The sequence below is a fragment of the Rhinopithecus bieti genome, unplaced genomic scaffold, assembly GCF_001698545.2.
Source record: "Rhinopithecus bieti isolate Rb0 unplaced genomic scaffold, ASM169854v2 scaffold_11288, whole genome shotgun sequence".
NCBI classification, from domain to species: domain Eukaryota; kingdom Metazoa; phylum Chordata; class Mammalia; order Primates; family Cercopithecidae; genus Rhinopithecus; species Rhinopithecus bieti.
Genome location: NW_016806818.1, coordinates 738,640 through 757,588, shown reverse-complemented (window position 1 = coordinate 757,588; position 18,949 = coordinate 738,640). Strand labels below are relative to the sequence as shown.

The 18,949-nt window shown below is 41.4% G+C and overlaps 2 protein-coding genes across 2 annotated transcripts in view; one reads left to right on the top strand and one right to left on the bottom strand.

Moving 5' to 3' along the window:
- Positions 1–5,440: 5,440 nt before the first annotated feature.
- LOC108533202 (uncharacterized) overlaps positions 5,441–18,949 on the bottom strand; it is a 63,886-nt gene continuing 50,377 nt past the window's right edge. The window contains exons 4-6 of the mRNA XM_017877621.1: positions 10,430–10,515; positions 9,346–9,447; positions 5,441–5,900 (exon numbers count right to left, since the gene is read on the bottom strand). Of these exons, the coding sequence (XP_017733110.1) occupies positions 5,846–5,900; positions 9,346–9,447; positions 10,430–10,515 (243 nt within the window). The 3' untranslated portion in view covers positions 5,441–5,845. The remainder of the gene's footprint in view (positions 5,901–9,345; positions 9,448–10,429; positions 10,516–18,949) is intronic.
- Positions 14,769–18,700, top strand: SNAI2 (snail family transcriptional repressor 2). Its single transcript, XM_017877619.1, has 3 exons — positions 14,769–15,273; positions 16,019–16,564; positions 17,471–18,700. Exons 1-3 carry the CDS (start codon positions 15,195–15,197, stop codon positions 17,650–17,652), a joined length of 807 nt encoding a protein of 268 aa, XP_017733108.1. The 5' UTR covers positions 14,769–15,194; the 3' UTR covers positions 17,653–18,700.

Below are 18,949 nucleotides of genomic sequence, written 5' to 3'. Positions count from 1 at the left end.
GAACTCTAACCCCAAATTTCTGCATTAACCAGCTCTAGAAACCAAACCACCTCTATAGGAATTGGCCCACCTCTCCCAGGCTCCCACTCCCATTTCCAGCTCAGGACCAGATAGAGAAAGTTAAATATGCTTCCCAAATCAATTATGAACGATATCTAACTTCTAGTTAGCCCACTCCAGCTTCCCCATAACAAACAATTTCTAATCAGAAACACCTGAAGTCTTCCCTTCTTTTCAGTAAAACTTTCCCAATCCCGTTTGCCTTTGAGGACCTGCCAATCTTCAGTGATGGTCGCTGTCTTCCTTGCTTTAGCAAGCTCCAAATAGACAGCCTTGGTTTGTTTTCAATTGGGTTATCATTATTACCACAAAAATAATGGTAAATAGGTAAATGTGAATAAGAATAATTTCATAAAACTACATTAATATGCCTAATTAGCAGGGTCAAGGCAAATAAGAGAAGATCTGAATAAACAGAGCTACATGCCCTATTCAGAGATTGGAAGTCTCAACTTAGCCAAAATGTCAATAGAATTTAAATTAATTTACAGATTTAATGCAATTCCTATGAAAATCCCAGCAATATTTTGGATAGACATAGAAAAGCTTCTTTCTAAGATTCCTAGGGAAAGGCCCTGGGAGAGCTTAAACAATCTTGAAAAGAATAAAGTGTAAGGAATCACTTTACCTGATACTAAGTCTTACTGCAAAGCTATAGAAATCAAGATATAGTTAAGTTTCTAACTAGACTTATAAAATTACCTGACAGAATTAAAATTTTAATGCAAAACCAAAATAGGTTGGGGAAGGAGAGAGGAGAGAACCTCCCCACTTTCAGTCCAGCTCTCACGGTGGGGAGCCGCAGACACTGCCTCACATTACAAACCAAGAAATGTGACTGACATTCTTGGAGCTCACAATACAGAGCTCCAAGATATACAATACAGATAAATATGGGGAAATGACGAACACTGATGTTCCAAAGAATGCAACAAGGAAGGAGAGCAAGGATGAAGAGTTTTATTCTCTGTTTAATCAAGCTAGACTGTTGAAAAAGTGGCTTATTTCTAAATACAAGGGTATTTTACACTTATAACAAAATGTCAACATACATATTCACACATATGATTTCTCCTTTTTTTTCATTAATGTTGTATTAAAGAAAATACCCTCAACATGGCCAGCAGTAGCCTGTGAGATTCAACCTCTCCCCTTGGGTTTCCTTTGGCCACGCTTTTCCCACACCCCCTGTTCTAACACAGGGCCTCTTAGTTCCTGCATGTTCCCCAGGCTCCCTGCTTTCATTATTTCTTCTACTAACAATGCTTCTCATCCCTTTCCTCCTTTTAAGTAGCAAATACCTACCCAACTCTCTGAACTCAGTTGGGCATCACTTCATCAGAACAGGATCTTGACTCTCCAGAAAGGGATTGTTTTCCTGTTAAGTACTTTTGTAGCATCGCTCAAACTCTACAATTGCTACAATTTATGGTTCACATTTTTGAGGCAATGAATACCCTTCTCCCCTCTAAATTGCAAGCTCCATGAGATCAGGGGTCTGTTTTGCTCACTATCGTTTCCCCAGCATCCTGAACATGGTCTTGTATATGTGGACAATTAATAAATATCCGTAGAATAAATAATGAACTAGTATATACATCAGGGTTTTTATAATCCCTCACTTCTCCTTGTATAGAATGTCTAAGTTCCAGGTCACCATGCTTGAAAGTAAGAGAAAGGGGGAAATTAAATTGATTCCTTTCCCCCTGCCTTATTGACTTAGTCATATGCTCTTGTGTATCTTTTAAATAATTACAGTGCAGCAAAGTCTATTCAAGCAATATATTCAGAATTATTACACCTTCATACTTTATAAGTCAAGTCCCAAGAAATACCTGTATCACACACCAATCACGTTATTTGAGGTTTTGGCAGGTGTCCTTGTTATGTTTGGAAGACTTAGTTGACCAGCAATATATTCAGATCTGCAGATGAGTCATGCGGTAACTGGGATTTACTGTTATTATTAAATTTTGGCAAGAGAGTGACAGAGGTCTCAATGGCTTATCTTGGCTCAGATCCAATGCCCACTTTTGCAGTAATAAATAACACCACCCTGAGAACTAACAGCAGTAAGGACAGAGGCAAGATCTTATGTAAAAGAAGTCTCAGGATTACTTCTATCTCAACTTGTCTTAAGGTGTTTAAAAACAAAGAAAAACAAGACAAAACAAAACTTAGGCTCACCCTAGAATCATGGCATTAAAAGGTCAATAATCATGTTTCTGAAATAAAACTGCTGCTGTTGGATGTTAAATCATCCATCTAGTTCCTTTTAAAATGTTTTTATAACAAAAAAAAAAAAATGAAAGGGAGTTGTGTTGTGTGATTTTGAACAATAAGAGCATTAATTCCATTCCTTTGCAGCAGGTCTTGTGGGAGAAGTGCGAGGTCATACCAGATAAGAGCACGGGTTCTGGCGTCAGACTAACTGTATTCACCTCTTGTGAATGGGTGACAGCTATGGACTGTTAACTTGGACAGCCCATGTGCTAAATGGTGATTTTATCAGGACTGAATTAAAGGATTGAGAGAAGATTAAATAAAATCTGCTAAATTGCTTAATAGAGCATCTAGCACATAGTAAGCACTTAATAAAGGGCAGTTATTTTCATTATTTCTATATGTGCTGGGCACTCTATTTATAACTTTACAAGTATTATCTTGCATACTTTACAACATCTCTGGAAGACAATCATCAAATTCCCATTTACCAGTGAGTAAATGGGAATTCAATAAAGAAGCTGAGGTCACTGAGATAGTAATCCAGGTCATTATTCAAATCCAGACCTATAGAACTTCAAAGTCTGCTATCATTACAGATCTCTAAAGCTGTATAATGTAATGGGCACTTAGACTATGTCATGTTATTCTTTATTATATTCTTAACCAAACACACACAGTTTCCCCAGTCTGAATAAGAGCTGTTATTTTCTGATTCAGAAATAATTGGAAGTCAATAACTGGTTCTGCTAAGATCCAGTTTTAAAAAACCGGTAAACCTAGAGTTAGAACAACTACTATGTGTATAAATTCTAGGTCTCAACATCATCCACTGTAAAGTAATAAATTATACCTGTCTCAGGGAGTTGTTATGAGATTTAAATAAGATTCATTAAATATAGTCAGAAAATTCTTGGCTCAAGGTAGGCACTCCATAAATGCTTATTTAAGAAAAAGAAATATATATATCTACATGTACATTTCTAAGGACATGTGATAAATGATGATTGATAGGTAGATCATGATAAATAGATGATTGATGACAGATGATAAGTGATAGGTTGATACACTGATTGGTGATAGACTGATGATAGATGACTGATAGATAGGTGACAGATTAATGATAGATTGATGATAGATTGATCGGTGATAGTTAGATGTTAGATGATTGATAGATAGAAAGGTAGCACATGAAATCTTTGCAACCTGAAGAATCACTTCCTCCTAAAACAATGTTCAGCCCACCTTTACCCATTTGCACTATTTCACTCTCTGTCATCAAGGTTCTTCCACCCTTTCCTGAGTTATACAAAAATCTATAATGTCCCTGGATGGGAGAAATTATAAGCTGTGTCCTCTACATTATGGCCACATTGCTATGCGGGTGACTGTATTCCCTTTCAGAATGTTTGGTATTGACCAAATGAAGGGGGAAATGCTCCACAGCTTTCAAGTGACACAAACCACAGAGCTGAAGGGAACAGAAGCATCTGTGGTGATAGACTGAGTGTGGCAGAGGGAGGGTCTCCTCTCCAGGGTGCTACTCAGTCACCAAGCACACATGGGATTTCAAATAAGCCATTTTATTTCTTAGTAGAGACGGGTTTTCACCATGTTGGCCAGGATGGTCTCTGTCTCTTGACATGGTGATCCACCTACCTCAGCCTCCCAAAGTGCTGGTATTGTAGGCGTAAGCCACCACACCCGGCCTAGTTCTTAATTTCTTAATCTGTATGTAATAAGATTTTCAGTTCAAGGACCTAGGTTATGTTCATCCTGGCATTCAACAATCAGGAGATGTTGGCCGGGCAGGGGAGATATCACCTATCAGGTGTCTATTTGTATAAAATACCAGGAGGCCTTCAAGGAAAATAGTCATGTATCACATAAACATTATTTTGGAGGTTTGAGTCAACAATGGAACACATATACAATGGTGATACCATAAGATTATGATTCTGTATTTTGACTGTACTATACTTTTTCTATGTTTAGATGCACAAATACCATTATTTTACAATTGCTTACAGTGTTTAGTGCAATAGCTTGCTGTACAGGTGTGTCACCTAGGAGCAATAAGCCATATCATATAGCCTAAGAGTGTGATAGGCTTGATATCTTGGGTTGTGTAAATACACCCTGATGTTCACACAACAAAATTGCACAACAAATTTCTAAGAATATATCTCCATCACTAAGGGACATATGATGGTAATCCAAGGGTACAAATCTGAAGACAAGTGGTTCAGTGTCAAAGAAAAAAGGTTATTTTGCATTGAGCACAGTATCTGTCATTCATATTAGTACTTTCTTCTTGGGCCCCGTGGCCTTGTTTCCAGACCCTAGGGTGGGAGATTAAAACAAAGTTACACAGCATAGGGCTGGGTAAATGTACTGAGGCCACATGGCTGTTGTGCTCAGCAATCCACGTGGAAGAGAAGAAGACACACCTGGCAGTAAGAAGTTCTCTACCTGCAGAGGAGTGGAGTCCATGGGATCATGGCCACTAGAGTCTAAGCAAAATGAGTCTGCATGTAGACAGGAAAAGAAACCAGAGGGAACGTCACCCTTCAAGAACACCATACACGCTTTGCGATGGCTTTGGCAACTTGCGCAGCATGTTTGGCAGCAATGATGACTACTGGAGGCCTGGGTTGGGGCCAGGAAAGGATGAAAAAGACAATAACAGTGTCACCAAGATGGATAGGCTATGAGACACCCTAAGCCCCCACCCAGGACTCTGGGAAGGATGGCGAGAGCCTGAGAAGGAGGCCTTCTGCAAAGCTACGGGGACAAAGACAGACAGCTACTCTTCTGTGTTTTTAATTGAACCCATCTTTTAATCTCCAGGCTGACACAGCTTAAGAAAACATAAGCTGCATGTAAGACAAAGAATTTGTGATCAATCACCTTTAATTGTTCTTTCCAAAGAAAACATCGATTTTTTCTCCATCTTAGTGCTTTGGCAATTGAGCATAGGCTTCAAAAGCATGGTTCATCAACCTGAAATGACTGTAGGTGTATCTGCTGAAATTTCTTCAAAATATATACATTTAAGTGCTCTCATAAGAAAATGAGGATGGTGATGAAGATCATCTCACTTCCTATCATTTCTAGATTTTTTTTTTTTTTTTTTCAAATTCACTTTGGAATCCATTGACTCACTCCTAGCAGGAATATCCAACTTTTCTCTTCCAAGTGCAAAGCAACAACAACAACAACAAAAACTTATTCTCAAAAGAGAATAACACAATATATAAAACCAGCTTCCAAATTTTCCAAACCGCATCTCTACAGTCAGCTGAGTTGTAAATTTGATTTATTTATGATGTCCCACAGCTGCTCAATCTCCACTTTGGCGAAGCTTCAGATCCTTAGGTGTTCTGACTGTTCTCCATCCAGCAGGCATCTTCAGAAGAGCCAGGGAAGGGCTGCCTCTGTGTCCCAGCACCTTTCATCAATGGACACACCCATTCTCTCTTCACACTGAAGGTTAATCCTGCTGTCATCACTGGGGCATTTCATGCTGAGCACTCTTGACTTTCAACATCATTGTGTCAAATCATTGCCTTCCCTGGGGCTCATGTGTGATTTTCCTCCAGCATAAAGTCTCTATTCTGATGGACACAAATACAACTTTGATTCATGGCATAGAAATGATGCAGACAAATTGGCTCAGCATTCTCCCTCTACAGAGGTGACCTGATAGTAGCCTATGTGACTAAGGATATGGTGGCCTGGAATACCCTTTTTCCTCTTACCGTAACTTGATCAATTTTCCTTGTCACCTAGAGAAATAAGATACATTTTTGTGGTGTGTGGAGGAGTCAGGATTGTTGCCTTGTGCCTGGCAGTGGTATCCCTAGAGTTCCCACAGGAGTGTCTCAAGTGAGGGCTCAACCTCACTGTTCTTAGCAGGACTTGGGTTCATTTGATAATTTTGGGGTAGGTATCAGGGACTAAAGAACTTGCAACCCAACTTTGAGAACACCATTGTACCCATACAGTTGGGGTTTAAAATTCAAAGTATCTACTCACTAGGCCAAGAAAATCTTACTCAATTGTAGCTTCTAGCTAAGGGAAATCCACTCTTGGCTTAATCATAGAAAGAAAACCACACACTGGGAGTCAGGAAGATCAAGGTGTACACATTCATCCTTTCCACAGTTCTTCCTTATGATATAGCCACTTAGAGTTGTGTGGGTTAAAAGTCCTACTTTGCATTTTGGTCTAAAATTATTGAAGCCACAATATCTTGTACCTTCTGTTTTCTGCACAGGGTGCAGAAGTATAATGATGAAAAATGGAAATGAAACAATGAAACATGCAAGGTAGATGGCCTGCAAGGAATAAACCCCTTAGGTATTAAACTGTACTACTTTATGGGGTGGCGAAGGACTGAGAAGGTCAAGATACAGAATTGCACATGAGTTTTTAAATAGAGTACTATTCTTTCTCTTTATTTGATTTATTTAAAGGTCTTCAAGGATAATTTGCAGAAGTTGATCAATTACATTTTCAAATAAAAGACTGCCTCTGCAGGGCACCTTTTGGGGGCTACCTGCTAGGGAGCTCTACTAGAAGTTTGTACATTACAGTTCTAATCCTCTATGATGCTGGGAAGGTTCACATCCTTGTACAAGCCTCTTGTTGCCCTCTCAAGCAAAAGTAAAAAATGGGAGGGAATGTTACACTAGATTGCCAAGGCCTTCCCTCACTACAGCGTTCTACGATTTCATTCCATCTCGGTTTTCTCAGATTCCCTTTCCACTTTCCTGGGGCACAATTGCCTACTCTAGCTCATCACTCACTCATCATTGAGGTATTGCAATCAGTCCCAAAGACTCAGGAGAGCTGGGAGGTTCAGGATGATTTGCATGTCATTAACTTCCATCCATTATCACTTGCAAATGATTTCACAGTGTCTTCCACCTTCTCTTTGAAAGTATAATGATGCATTCCATGCCCTCAGTAGAGTTTGGGTCTACATAACTGTGCTGGGGAAGCAGGGTGGGGAAGAAGAAAGCCTGTCTAAAAACACACAATGACAAAGGGACCCATCAACCCAGCTCTTAAAAGGACTTGGGTCTCCAAGAGCCAATCACCTCTAAGTGCTGGCAAGTGTTATGTCAACAAAAACTTCAATGTTATATTTGAATACTCCTCTCTTACTGGCTCATCTGGACTGCCCACTCACCTGACGATTGAGCAATGAGGGCACATTCCTAGTGCCAGCAAAGGCTCATATCCAAGGATGGCAGTAGGCTTGAAGGGGACAAATGAGTGCAATATTTCTTTCCCGTTATCAATCTGGCCTTAAGGTAGGACTTTCGTTTTTAAATTTAAGGCCCGAAAGCACTTTTAGAAAAGATCTTTCTACCTGTGGAGTGTTTGCCTATGTGTGCTTCATTTAAGAAAATGTTTCCTTTGATAAAGCACAACATACAAATATTTCTATCCGGGCAAAAATTTGGATTTAGTGGTGAGTCCAAATAGCCACAAGGTTCTTGAAAGCCAGGTTCTCCATCTTTTTTCAGTGATCTTTATCAAGGATTAGGTTTGCAAATGATGTAACTGAGTTTGACAGGCAGGTGGCCAATGTCTGTGGAGCAGAAAAAGCAACAGTGCTTGTAGGACCTGGGAAGCGCTCCCAAGCCTTGTGTTCCCAGAGCTCTGACAGGTGTGCTTTTGCATGTGGCTCAGCAATTGGCGCATCAAGATCTAAATGAGGGAGTCCATCCTACACATGGCATAATTTAGACTTTGCTTCTCTACATTATCCTGGGAAGCATCACAGTCTGCTGTTCTAAAGGATTTTGAATTTCATATTCAGGTAGGTGTGTTGATGACTCAGATCTCCAGCCCAGAGAGAGGCAGAGGTGATACACAGGGCAAGGATTGGGAGTCCACACCAGCACCCTCAGGCCAGCGACCCCAATCTGTTTCTCCTTTGCTCATGTGCAGGCTATGGCTGTGTTCCCTTCCCACTGATGGAGGGCCCAGCAACTCTGACATCATTCTGGGAATCCCACGGTGCTGTCCTTCATGGTCTAGAAGACAAGCTTTGGGTTTTGGTGTGGAACAGGCAGTGTTCCTCCTCCTAACCCATTCCAGTCTCTCTGTCTTGTGCACCCTATCTTCTCTGCCCCGCTACAGGGCACTGCTCTTACTTCTGCTGAGAGCCAAAGGGCTGAAAGGCCTTCATTTCTCCCTGGGCAGCCTCCTCCCTCCATTTGGACTGCTATAATAAAGTGTCAGGACTGGTTGGCTTATGAAGAACAAAAGAAAGAAGTTGATTTCTCACACTTACAGGGGCTGAAAGTCAGAGATCAAAGCCCGGGCAGAGCTTCCTGGTGAGCTTCCTGGCTCACAGACCGTCTTCCCTCGTATGCTCACATACAGGAGGGGAGGAGAGGGCTCCTTAGGGTCTTTTAAAAGGGCACTAATCCCATTTATGAGGGCTCCACCCTCAGGACCTAACCAAATCCCAAAGGTCACATCTTCAAAGACCACTACCTTGGGAGTCAGGTTTTGACACAGGAATGCTGGGGGGACACAAGCATTCGGTCCACAGCAGCAGAGCACTGCCACTTCCACTGGGGACCCACTTGTCTGTCAGGCACCACGACACCTGTTGGCTAGCCCACCATCCATGCTAATGCCCCCGGGGCACTCAGGGACATTACTGTCGTGCTCACTGCCAGCTGTGGCAATGCTCTCAGGAAGCTCTCTCCATGTCTCATGCGACCTCTGCCCCAGAGATTCCAAGGCGGCACTCCCTGCTCTTTAATGCCAACAGAGTTCTAGGAAAGCCACATTTCAGCTTCACTGAAGGATTCATGCCTGCTTCTCCATAGCATGTTTGGATGCTCGGTCAAAAGACATACTGGAGTGACTGGTACCCTGCTGTAGTCAGCTTCAACACCTTTCTGAGGCTACTAAGAGTTGGTTGTAAGATTGGGCTTGGTGGGCCTGGTTCCTATTCTTCCTACTGTTCCTGGATATGTTCTCCCCCAGGAAGCACCTCAAGCCCTTCTTGTAAAAGAATGCAGACCAACCTACCTTACAAGTTTACCAAACATGTCCACTGCCATAGGAACCCATAGAGGCTTCCTATGGAGCAAGGTAGGCACACCACATGGACACACCCATACATGGGTACACCTATGAGAGGAAAAGAGAAATTTTCGGACTGTAAAACTTCTCCATCATATTTGGAAACACTGATTCCTCATTGATGCATTTATTTTTCCCCTCATAATCCCATTCAAGATAAGGCAACAAAGTTAACCACCCGTTTAGAAAAACCACATGATTCCTACAGAATAAGAATTAATGGTCATCTCCTTTTTTGGCAGACCAGAAACAATGGCAACTATTTAATTAAGCACTTAGGATTCTATTCCTTGAAGTCACACCCAACACCTGGAGGCAACTGGCATCAAGTCTGAAATCAAGCAACTCTGACCCTGATGTGACTTGGGAATAGGGGGAGAGACAGCATGGAGAGAGCAGTGAGTGAGACAGTGAGGGACTGCAAACACTGTATATGAGTATCCTGAGTGGGAAAGAGAAAGCAGGAAGGCCAATTTTCAAAGAAGTCATGTTTTACAGCTAGTCGTGGGTCTATTTCACCATTATGATGTGTTATTACCGTTACTGTAGTGAAATACATGGGATTTGAAGTTAAACAGCTCTAGTTTCCAGTGCCACCTCTAAGTACTCCTTACTAGCAGTGGGATTTGACCAAGATAATTAACTTCCTTGTGTCTTCATTTCTTCATCTGTAAGTAGGGATAACCTCTACCTTGCAAAATAAGCTACTTTGGAGGCATGCATTAAAATAATGCGTGTGAAGTGCTTAGCATAGTGGCCAGACAATCATATTAATCATGAAGAATAGTAGCTCTTATCACTACCCATGATGCCACACACTGTTGGGCACTGAGTGTCCTTTAACCAAACCAAATGGGGTAGCAGATTCCAGCAATAAAGTACATAGCCTTGGAGGCAGACAGACTGAGAAGAAATCATTCTGAATGCTCTGGGAAACTGGGCTCTGGCTTGGTTTCCCGTTTTTAAAATTCTTCTGCCTTGTGGGTTATCATGCAAACATAAAAAAGAGTCCAGAAGGTTGCTTACTCACCTCAAGTGTAATGCTCGCTGTTTCTGCCTACTTTCTTCTTGACTGCACAGGCTGATGATCTCATAACATTTCCCTTTCTCACCTATCTTAAAAAACCAACATAATTTGTTGTGTAAATGTTGTGCATATTTCCACAAATACATATGTGTCACTTTGAATTATGAATACATTAATAAGTCCAACGAATTTATATAATGTCCATCTGAAATTGGGGTAATTACAAAACAAGGTCAGGTTGATGTTCTTAGGGTTGAGTCAAATCCACCCATTTTCCACTAGGTGGCAGACCTTGTTAAAAAGTTATGGAAAAGAAAAGAAAGTAAAAGAAAACAATGAGTCTTCTGAAACTGACCAATAGGTGTCTCTTTGCAACCACATATCCCTGAGCTGTTGCTTAAAATACAGACAAATTCAACACTCCCTAGTCTTTCTTATTCATCTTACAGATAATATCAACACTTTCCACAAGGTACACACGGAACACTGAAGAGATGAATATCTCTTACTTTTCATGACACACTTAACAGTATTCTATCCACCCAAAGGGAAATGAGATCATACAAACATAACTAGGAATAAGATTCTGAACACAAATGACTTGGCAGAAAGCAGATTTCATTAAAATTCTGTTCCCAAGTTAAAGATTTTCTATTTGAAGTGATCTTAAATATTTACTGATCATATGTGATGGTACTTATTGAGCTATTAGCATTAGCACTAACTCCAGACAGACGCAGATGCCTGGTGGCTATTGGCCTGCCAAACATGACACTGGGAACACGCAGGAAATAATAGAAACTCCTAAACAGTAGAGGGACATCCTGACACCATTTTTGGCTACGATTACTTTTCCCAACATTCAGACATGTGAGCGCTCACACAAACGCGTGTTCACGCTCATATTTGGCCCTGTTGACATACTTGCATATGTGGAGTGCATGTAAGAGTGCCATCCATTCACTCAGAGAAAAGAGGTTCTCCTTATTGTGGAGCTCAGAATACATAAGCAGAATCCCATGCCTGCTCTGATAATTTTCCAACAGGAAATTTAGGAATATTTCTTCCTAAATTCTTTCACATATAGATATGGGTATGTTAAAAACCCACAAAATGACATCGCACCCTTGTCATTCAAACTTCAAAGTTATATTTAATAAATGCTTTGTTTCTATCTAAATAGATTTTTAAAATTAATAATGTATTATAATATTCTCCAGATACCACAAACTCATGATATCTTATCACTTCATATTTTTCAAGGGATATGAATATGCATATGAATTGAGGGGATATGAACCCCCTCTGGAGTGATCACACCACACACCAAAGTTAGAAAGAGATGCCTTTCATTTTAGGAGACAGGACAGAACATAAAATGGGATTTTTCAGCCTCTACCACACCCTAGTTTCTTCTGGGGCTAGATTTACTACTCCATTTCCTAAACATGGTAGTCAATACTTGCACTGCTTTTTACACACCTAAATACCTAAATGTGTACAAATCTCCATGCAAAGTAAAGAAACCCAAGGTGCATTCCCAAACCTCACGGATCTAATTTATTCCCCTACTTGGCAGGGCAAGAATGTGTCTTTCATGAAAAAGACTGGCTCCAGGAGAAACCCCACCCATCCAGGGAGCCTGTGGGGAAGGCTGGCCCAGACCTTTAACTTACAAAGTTTTCCACAAGTTATCTTGGTCAGCTTCTTCAGAAAACAGAGGAAATTCAAAAACAGAGCCTGTCAGGTACGTCACATCAAATCACATCATGGCAATTAAAGAATTAGATTATACGGGTGTCTGGGGTGCCAGGCAACCCACACAGCCCATGTCATGGAGTCTTGCCAGTGTGGCTCAAGCCTAGGAAGGATTATTTTTTAAGCCTCACTATGGCCTCCGAAGTTCCTCTTTTCTCCCTACACTACATTAAACTCTCAAAAGCCTAAGGGCAGAGCTTGAGCCTTCCTTATTTTTGTCTTACCCATGCCCACCAGCTTCACCCTGACTGGGCTGTGTCCATGTGGCTCTAAGAACAAGTACCATTTATTTAATAGTTACTAAACAAATTAGGCTGATAAACCCAATCAGCCTAATTATGGAGCACCAATTTCTCACCAACCTAGGACTGAATCCTTGGATTAGCAAAGGGTTTGCTTGTTCCATTTTTCCCCCTCAGTCATTGATTTGACTTCTATTGGATTCCAGAATGAAAGCTTTAAAATCTGGTGCAGTTGCCGCCACAAAGATTTCTGTCCCTGGGCAAGAGAAAGTCTTTTTGTCAACGACCAAAGCCAACCCCTCCAGATGAGCCCTCTGGCTGGCAGAAGGAGAGGAAACCTCTGTCTTGTCTTAGCAGAGTCCCAGCAGCTGGCCTTTGGGTGTGGCCTTGACTTCCCTGCTTGCGTTTTTACCACATGGTGCTGGCGCCGCATGCCCTCCGCTGTGTCTGAGCAGAGCACCTGTTTCGTCTGACTCAGGCCATCAGCGCGCAGACTCGCCCTGCTCTGACAGCGGCCCAGACCTCACACGGGCATACGTGTTACTCGCTAGCACTCGGATCTGTGTAATGACATGCCCCACGCACAGACCCGGGCCCCATCCGCTCCTCACAGTAGGTGTGGCCACACGTCCCGACGCTGATCTGTGCAGTGCACCCTCAGATACCTGCTGATGGGGCTGGACTGGATTATGCCTCTGTGATCCAAATGTACGCTTTTTTATTAAATGTTGTAAATGGATTTTTGAATACACATGTTAGTAGGTTATCTTGTGTTATAACTACCAGCAAATAAATACTAAAACATTGTCTAACACTCTTCTTTGTTGTGAATAGACTCTGTAGAGTGAAACAAGGAAATAATAGCCATGGCGATTTGTGTTTTCTCAACTGTGCTATATCTGTAACAAAAATGTGCGTTTTGTGGGGAATGGAATAAAGAGCAAGGATGACTCCTGCTCTCATAAACCCAGGTGTCTACACCTGAACAAACCCTCACATAGAGTAGCAAGCTTAGAAAACTGCCTCTGGCTTTTACTCCAGGTTCCAGTTTGTGTGTGGAGAAATCGAATATGTATTCATATTTTCCTCTCTCCTGCAAGTACAGTTCCCTTAGCATAAGGATTCCTCTGAATTATTTTCTCTGTTTGATGTTTAAATTAGTGACTGTTGGAAGAAATAAGCATAAACATTGAAATTAGATTAGGAAATCTGTGAGTGCCCCACCTCAAACCCCAAACACACATACACTCTTGTTTTCTCATTCCAAGATTAAGAAGTTATGCAGCCTGACAATGCACTTTTCTCTGACAAGTCTTGACATCACCACTGTTATTTTCTTTTTCACTTTTTTCCTCCAGCACCTGTTAGAAACAACAGTAGGGTGATCTTCACGTGAATTTGTTCTTTCCTTATTATTTTAGCAAAAGGTCTGCAATGGACAGAGATGCTTTAAAATACGCTTGAAATTTTATATTTAAAATAAACCACCTTAAAGTATTTTTAGATTGAAGACCATATACAAAATAAAGCTGTTTTTGCAGTTACTAGACTGAGTCCTTAAAACTTTAATCAACTGATACTCATAAGAGTATCTTTTAATTCCTCTTTTAGCATTATACAGGAAACTGGCAGATACTGAGATGGATTTTAATGACTTTATACTGATGAAAATAGCACCAAATAAAAGCAGGGGAATATTTGAAATAAAATAATTGTCTCTAAAGACACATACACCCTTTTCCCATAAAATGCACTGTAGTACATGAAAAGATAAGCTCTCTTGTCAAAAGTGTGAGTGAGAGAATGTCCCGTGGTTCCAAACGACAGTTTACCTCTTGCCCCCCTTCTCTGCCGGCGTTCCTTTTTATCTTTGCAATCTTCTAGTTCTTCCGATCAGCCTGCCTTTAACGGGCTACAAAGCATTTCTTTCAAGCCACCATAGCTAACACGGTGACATGATTACTTAATATGCACGCGGCCGCGCTGCCCCTGGCTTCGCGGAAGCCCTGAGTAGCGCAGCGCCCTCGCCGCACGCAAGGCTGCAGTCGCTCTCCAGGCCGGAGTCCCAGGAGAGCGTCCTTCGCGCTCACAGGCGCCTTTGTCTTCCCGCTTCCCCCTTCCTTTTTCAAAAGCCAAGAGTTAATTATTTGGTCCCTGTGCAAGGCAAACCTCTCCAGATGCCACTTCCAAATATAGGCTCTCATTAACACCAGAGGCTGGCCTGGTATGGTGCAGGGCGGCCCTTCCTTCCCCTGGCGGACACTGTGTCCCCGCGCGCTGACACTGCCCCACATCTGGAAGCCAGGCGGGCCGGGCAGAGACCCCGGCTCCTGCGCCCCTTTTAGCTCCCAGACAGCGTGGATCGCGGGCGGGGTTCACCGAGGGAGGTTACCTCTCTTGAAAATATTTAAACACTTTTTTTTCCTCTCCACTGAAATCTCGAAAAACAGCCCATTTTGAACCAGAATAATTTAGTCTGACAACAGATTCTTCCTCTGTTCACAGCTGTCCCAGAGGGAGGAGCTGAAATCTGAACCTCTCAGCTGTGATTGGATCTTTCTTGCAAAAGAGAGGAAAAAAAACCCTCCCAACCAAAACGGGCTCAGTTCGTAAAGGAGCCGGGCGACTTCAGAGGCGCCGGCCCGTCCGCCTGCCGCACCTGAGCGCGGCCCCTGCCCGAGCCCGGCCCGCCGCGATGCTGTAGGGACCGCCGTGTCCTCCCGCCGGACCGTTATCCGCGCCGGGCGCCCGCCAGACCCGCTGGCAAGATGCCGCGCTCCTTCCTGGTCAAGAAGCATTTCAACGCCTCCAAAAAGCCAAACTACAGCGAACTGGACACACACACAGGTAAAAAGAGAAAAATATATCTAGAACTACGTATCTAGAGCGTTGCAAATATGAATCTACGTATTACCCTTCAAATGCCATTACAAAAGAGCCAAAGGTTCAACTGTTTTCCTTTTAAACAGTGTCCCGAAAGGGAGCTTACATTCTTTTGATCATTTGGGGTGCGTTTTAATTCAAAACTTTTTGAATTCTTGACTAACAAGGAACATTTCATTCAAATCTCGCAGCTTCGTGTTTGCTAAAGCCTGTGTATACATGCATAATGAGTATGTGAAAGATGAGTGACATAAGGGTTGAATTACTGCGTTTTTCATGCACGAAGTCTCCTTTCCTTTAGAAGGCGGCTTGATGCAGGCATATCTTTGTACTCACGGTCGTAATACACCTAAAGAGCCCATACATAAAATGGAAAACAACTTTTCTGAATGTTTAAAAATAATGTTGAGGCTCTCCCTCCTTAGTGGGTACTGCGAAGGCACTGGCTTGGCTGCACTCTGTCTTCAGAGCACCTATAGCTCCGTACAGCTATCGGCCTATGTGTGCATTAAGTACAGTAACTCCGTAGGTGCCAGGGTGGAAATGAAACATTTTACCAGTGTGTATGCCCTCCTAAATGGGTCTATCTTTTCCCTAAGAAAATCACGTGTGTGTTGCTAAATATCTTTCCAGTATTTGTATGCTTGCGTGTGGATTTATTTTTAGTTCTTTTTAACTTAATCTTCTCTCCCTCCCTTTTCTTTCCCAGTGATTATTTCCCCGTATCTCTATGAGAGTTACTCCATGCCTGTCATACCACAACCAGAGATCCTCAGCTCAGGAGCATACAGCCCCATCACTGTGTGGACTACGGCAGCTCCATTCCACGCCCAGCTACCCAATGGCCTCTCTCCTCTTTCCGGATACTCCTCATCTTTGGGGCGAGTGAGTCCCCCTCCTCCATCTGACACCTCCTCCAAGGACCACAGTGGCTCAGAAAGCCCCATTAGTGATGAAGAGGAAAGGCTACAGTCCAAGCTTTCAGACCCCCATGCCATTGAAGCTGAAAAGTTTCAGTGCAATTTATGCAATAAGACCTATTCAACGTTTTCTGGGCTGGCCAAACATAAGCAGCTGCATTGCGATGCCCAGTCTAGAAAATCTTTCAGCTGTAAATACTGTGACAAGGAATATGTGAGCCTGGGCGCCCTGAAGATGCATATTCGGACCCACACATTACCTTGTGTTTGCAAGATCTGCGGCAAGGCGTTTTCCAGACCCTGGTTGCTTCAAGGACACATTAGAACTCACACGGGTAAGAGAAAAAACATAGGCAGGAATGTTACTCTGAGATACAGTGAAGCCCTGAACTGGCTGTTGGATTTGCATGAAGTTGTGACATAGTGCTTTTAATGATGGACAGTCATTGATAACTACTTCCTGACTACTCAAAAAGTTGTTAGGGCACAAAGTGCTCCATTTCTTGCTAACAACCTCTGCTCCAGGGACTGCAAACAGCATGTAGACTTTGGAAAGTAGATTCAGAAGGTTTGGTCTCAAAGATCAGTTAGAAAATCAGGAAAGAAGTGCTTGAATGTGTGTTCTGTGAAACTGCCCCCAGTAATCAGCAAAAACAAATGTTGCTATCTTAATCAATTGATTTGGTTAATAGATGAAGGCTTTTCCTATAGTTTTCTGTTAGTTACATTCTTGCTCCGATATCTATCACCAGTGGGTGACTTGGATAGTTGAAACTAAATTTACTTTGCCTCTCTTGCTTTGTTTGGGGATTTTTTGCTGCTTAATTTCTTATTCCTATTACAGAATTATCCTGCAGGGTATTATGGCACTTAGACTCCCTTAATCATAGTACAGAAAGAGGGAAAAGGGGAAATATTGGGAAATGTTGGGAGGTGCTCAACATTAGCTGCACCTGCTGAAGCAGAAAGCTTTAAGAAGTGAAAGTCCAAGAACTACGGAAATTATTTCTGCGTAATTCCCAGCAGTAATAATATTCTGTGTATGATTTTTAAATGCAATATTCAAATTTATCTTAAAAGGTCAGGTATTTTTTGAAGTGTCTATTATGAGGGATTTTAATCAGGTTTTGCTACTTCTCATTATTTGGGCAAAATGTGATTGACTTTTGTTAACATTATTTAACTTTATGTTTCCTCTAAAAACACTGACTGTCTCTTTTTTTCTCCCACTCCACCCCCAGGCGAGAAGCCTTTTTCTTGCCCTCACTGCAACAGAGCATTTGCAGACAGGTCAAACCTGAGGGCTCATCTGCAGACCCATTCTGATGTAAAGAAATACCAGTGCAAAAACTGCTCCAAAACCTTCTCCAGAATGTCTCTCCTGCACAAACATGAGGAATCTGGCTGCTGTGTAGCACACTGAGTGACGCAATCAATGTTTACTCGAACAGAATGCATTTCTTCACTCCGAAGCCAAATGACAAATAAAGTCCAAAGGCATTTTCTCCTGTGCTGACCGACCAAATAATATGTATAGACACACACACATATGCACACACGCACACACACACACACACACACACACACACAGAGCTGCAAGAGCACGGAATTCATGTGTTTCAAGATAATCCTTTCCATGTGAAGTTTAAAATTACTATATATTTGCTGATGGCTAGATTGAGAGAATAAAAGACAGTAACCTTTCTCTTCAAAGATAAAATGAAAAGCACATTGCATCTTTTCTTCCTAAAAAGAATGCGAAGATTTACATTGCTGCCAAATCATTTCAACTGAAAAGAACAGTATTGCTTTGTAATAGAGTCTGTAATAGGATTTCCCATAGGAAGAGATCTGCCAGACGAGAACTCAGGTGCCTTAAAAAGTATTCCAAGTTTACTCCATTACATGTTGGATGTCTGGTTGCCATTGTTGAACTAAAGCCTTTTTTTGGGATTACCTATAGTGCTTTAAAGTGTATTTTTAAAAGGGAAGAAAAAAATACAAAGAACAAAACACAGGAGAATGTATTAAAAGTTTTTTGTTTTTGTTTGTTTTGTTTTGCCAATTAACAGTATTGCCTTGGAGAGGGGGAAAGATAGTTTGAACATTCCTGGCGCAATGCTCCATTGCTTACTATTTTAAAAACATTTAATGATTTGAAAATTAATTAAAGATGGGAATAAGGCAAAAGAGTGATTCTTACAAACAAATTCATTAATGTACTTTAAACTATTTCAAATGCATACCACAAATGCAATAACACAATACCCCTTCCAAGTGCCTTTTTAAATTGTATAGTTGATGAGTCAATGTAAATTTGTGTTTATTTTTATATGATTGAATGAGTTCTGTATGAAACTGAGATGTTATCTATAGCTATGTCTATAAACAACCTGAAGACTTGTGAAATCAATGTTTCTTTTTTAAAAAACAATTTTCAAGGTTTTTTTTACAATAAACAGTTTTGATTTGAAATACCTTGTTTGTATACTATTTTCAGAGACTTTACTTCTTCGTGATTAGTACCAAACCCCTGTACAAAGAATTGTTTGCTAATAAGAAAAACAGAATAGTGCTTATTATGCATCTGAAGTGTTATTTTGTGTGTTAGATTATAATAAAGTGAGCCGCTAGTACTATTTATACTCTTAAGATAGTAGTGTCACATTCAGAAAAGACAAGATGGTGGTCTGTTAGTGTACCACTTTAACAAAAATCAC

Coding starts and splice junctions, on each gene's coding strand:
- SNAI2 (XM_017877619.1), top strand. CDS start 15,195: ATGCCGCGCTCCTTCCTGGTCAAGAAGCATTTCAACGCCTCCAAAAAG. Junction 15,274..16,018: donor CGAACTGGACACACACACAG/GTAAAAAGAGAA, acceptor TTTCTTTCCCAG/TGATTATTTCCCCGTATCTC. Junction 16,565..17,470: donor ACACATTAGAACTCACACGG/GTAAGAGAAAAA, acceptor CTCCACCCCCAG/GCGAGAAGCCTTTTTCTTGC.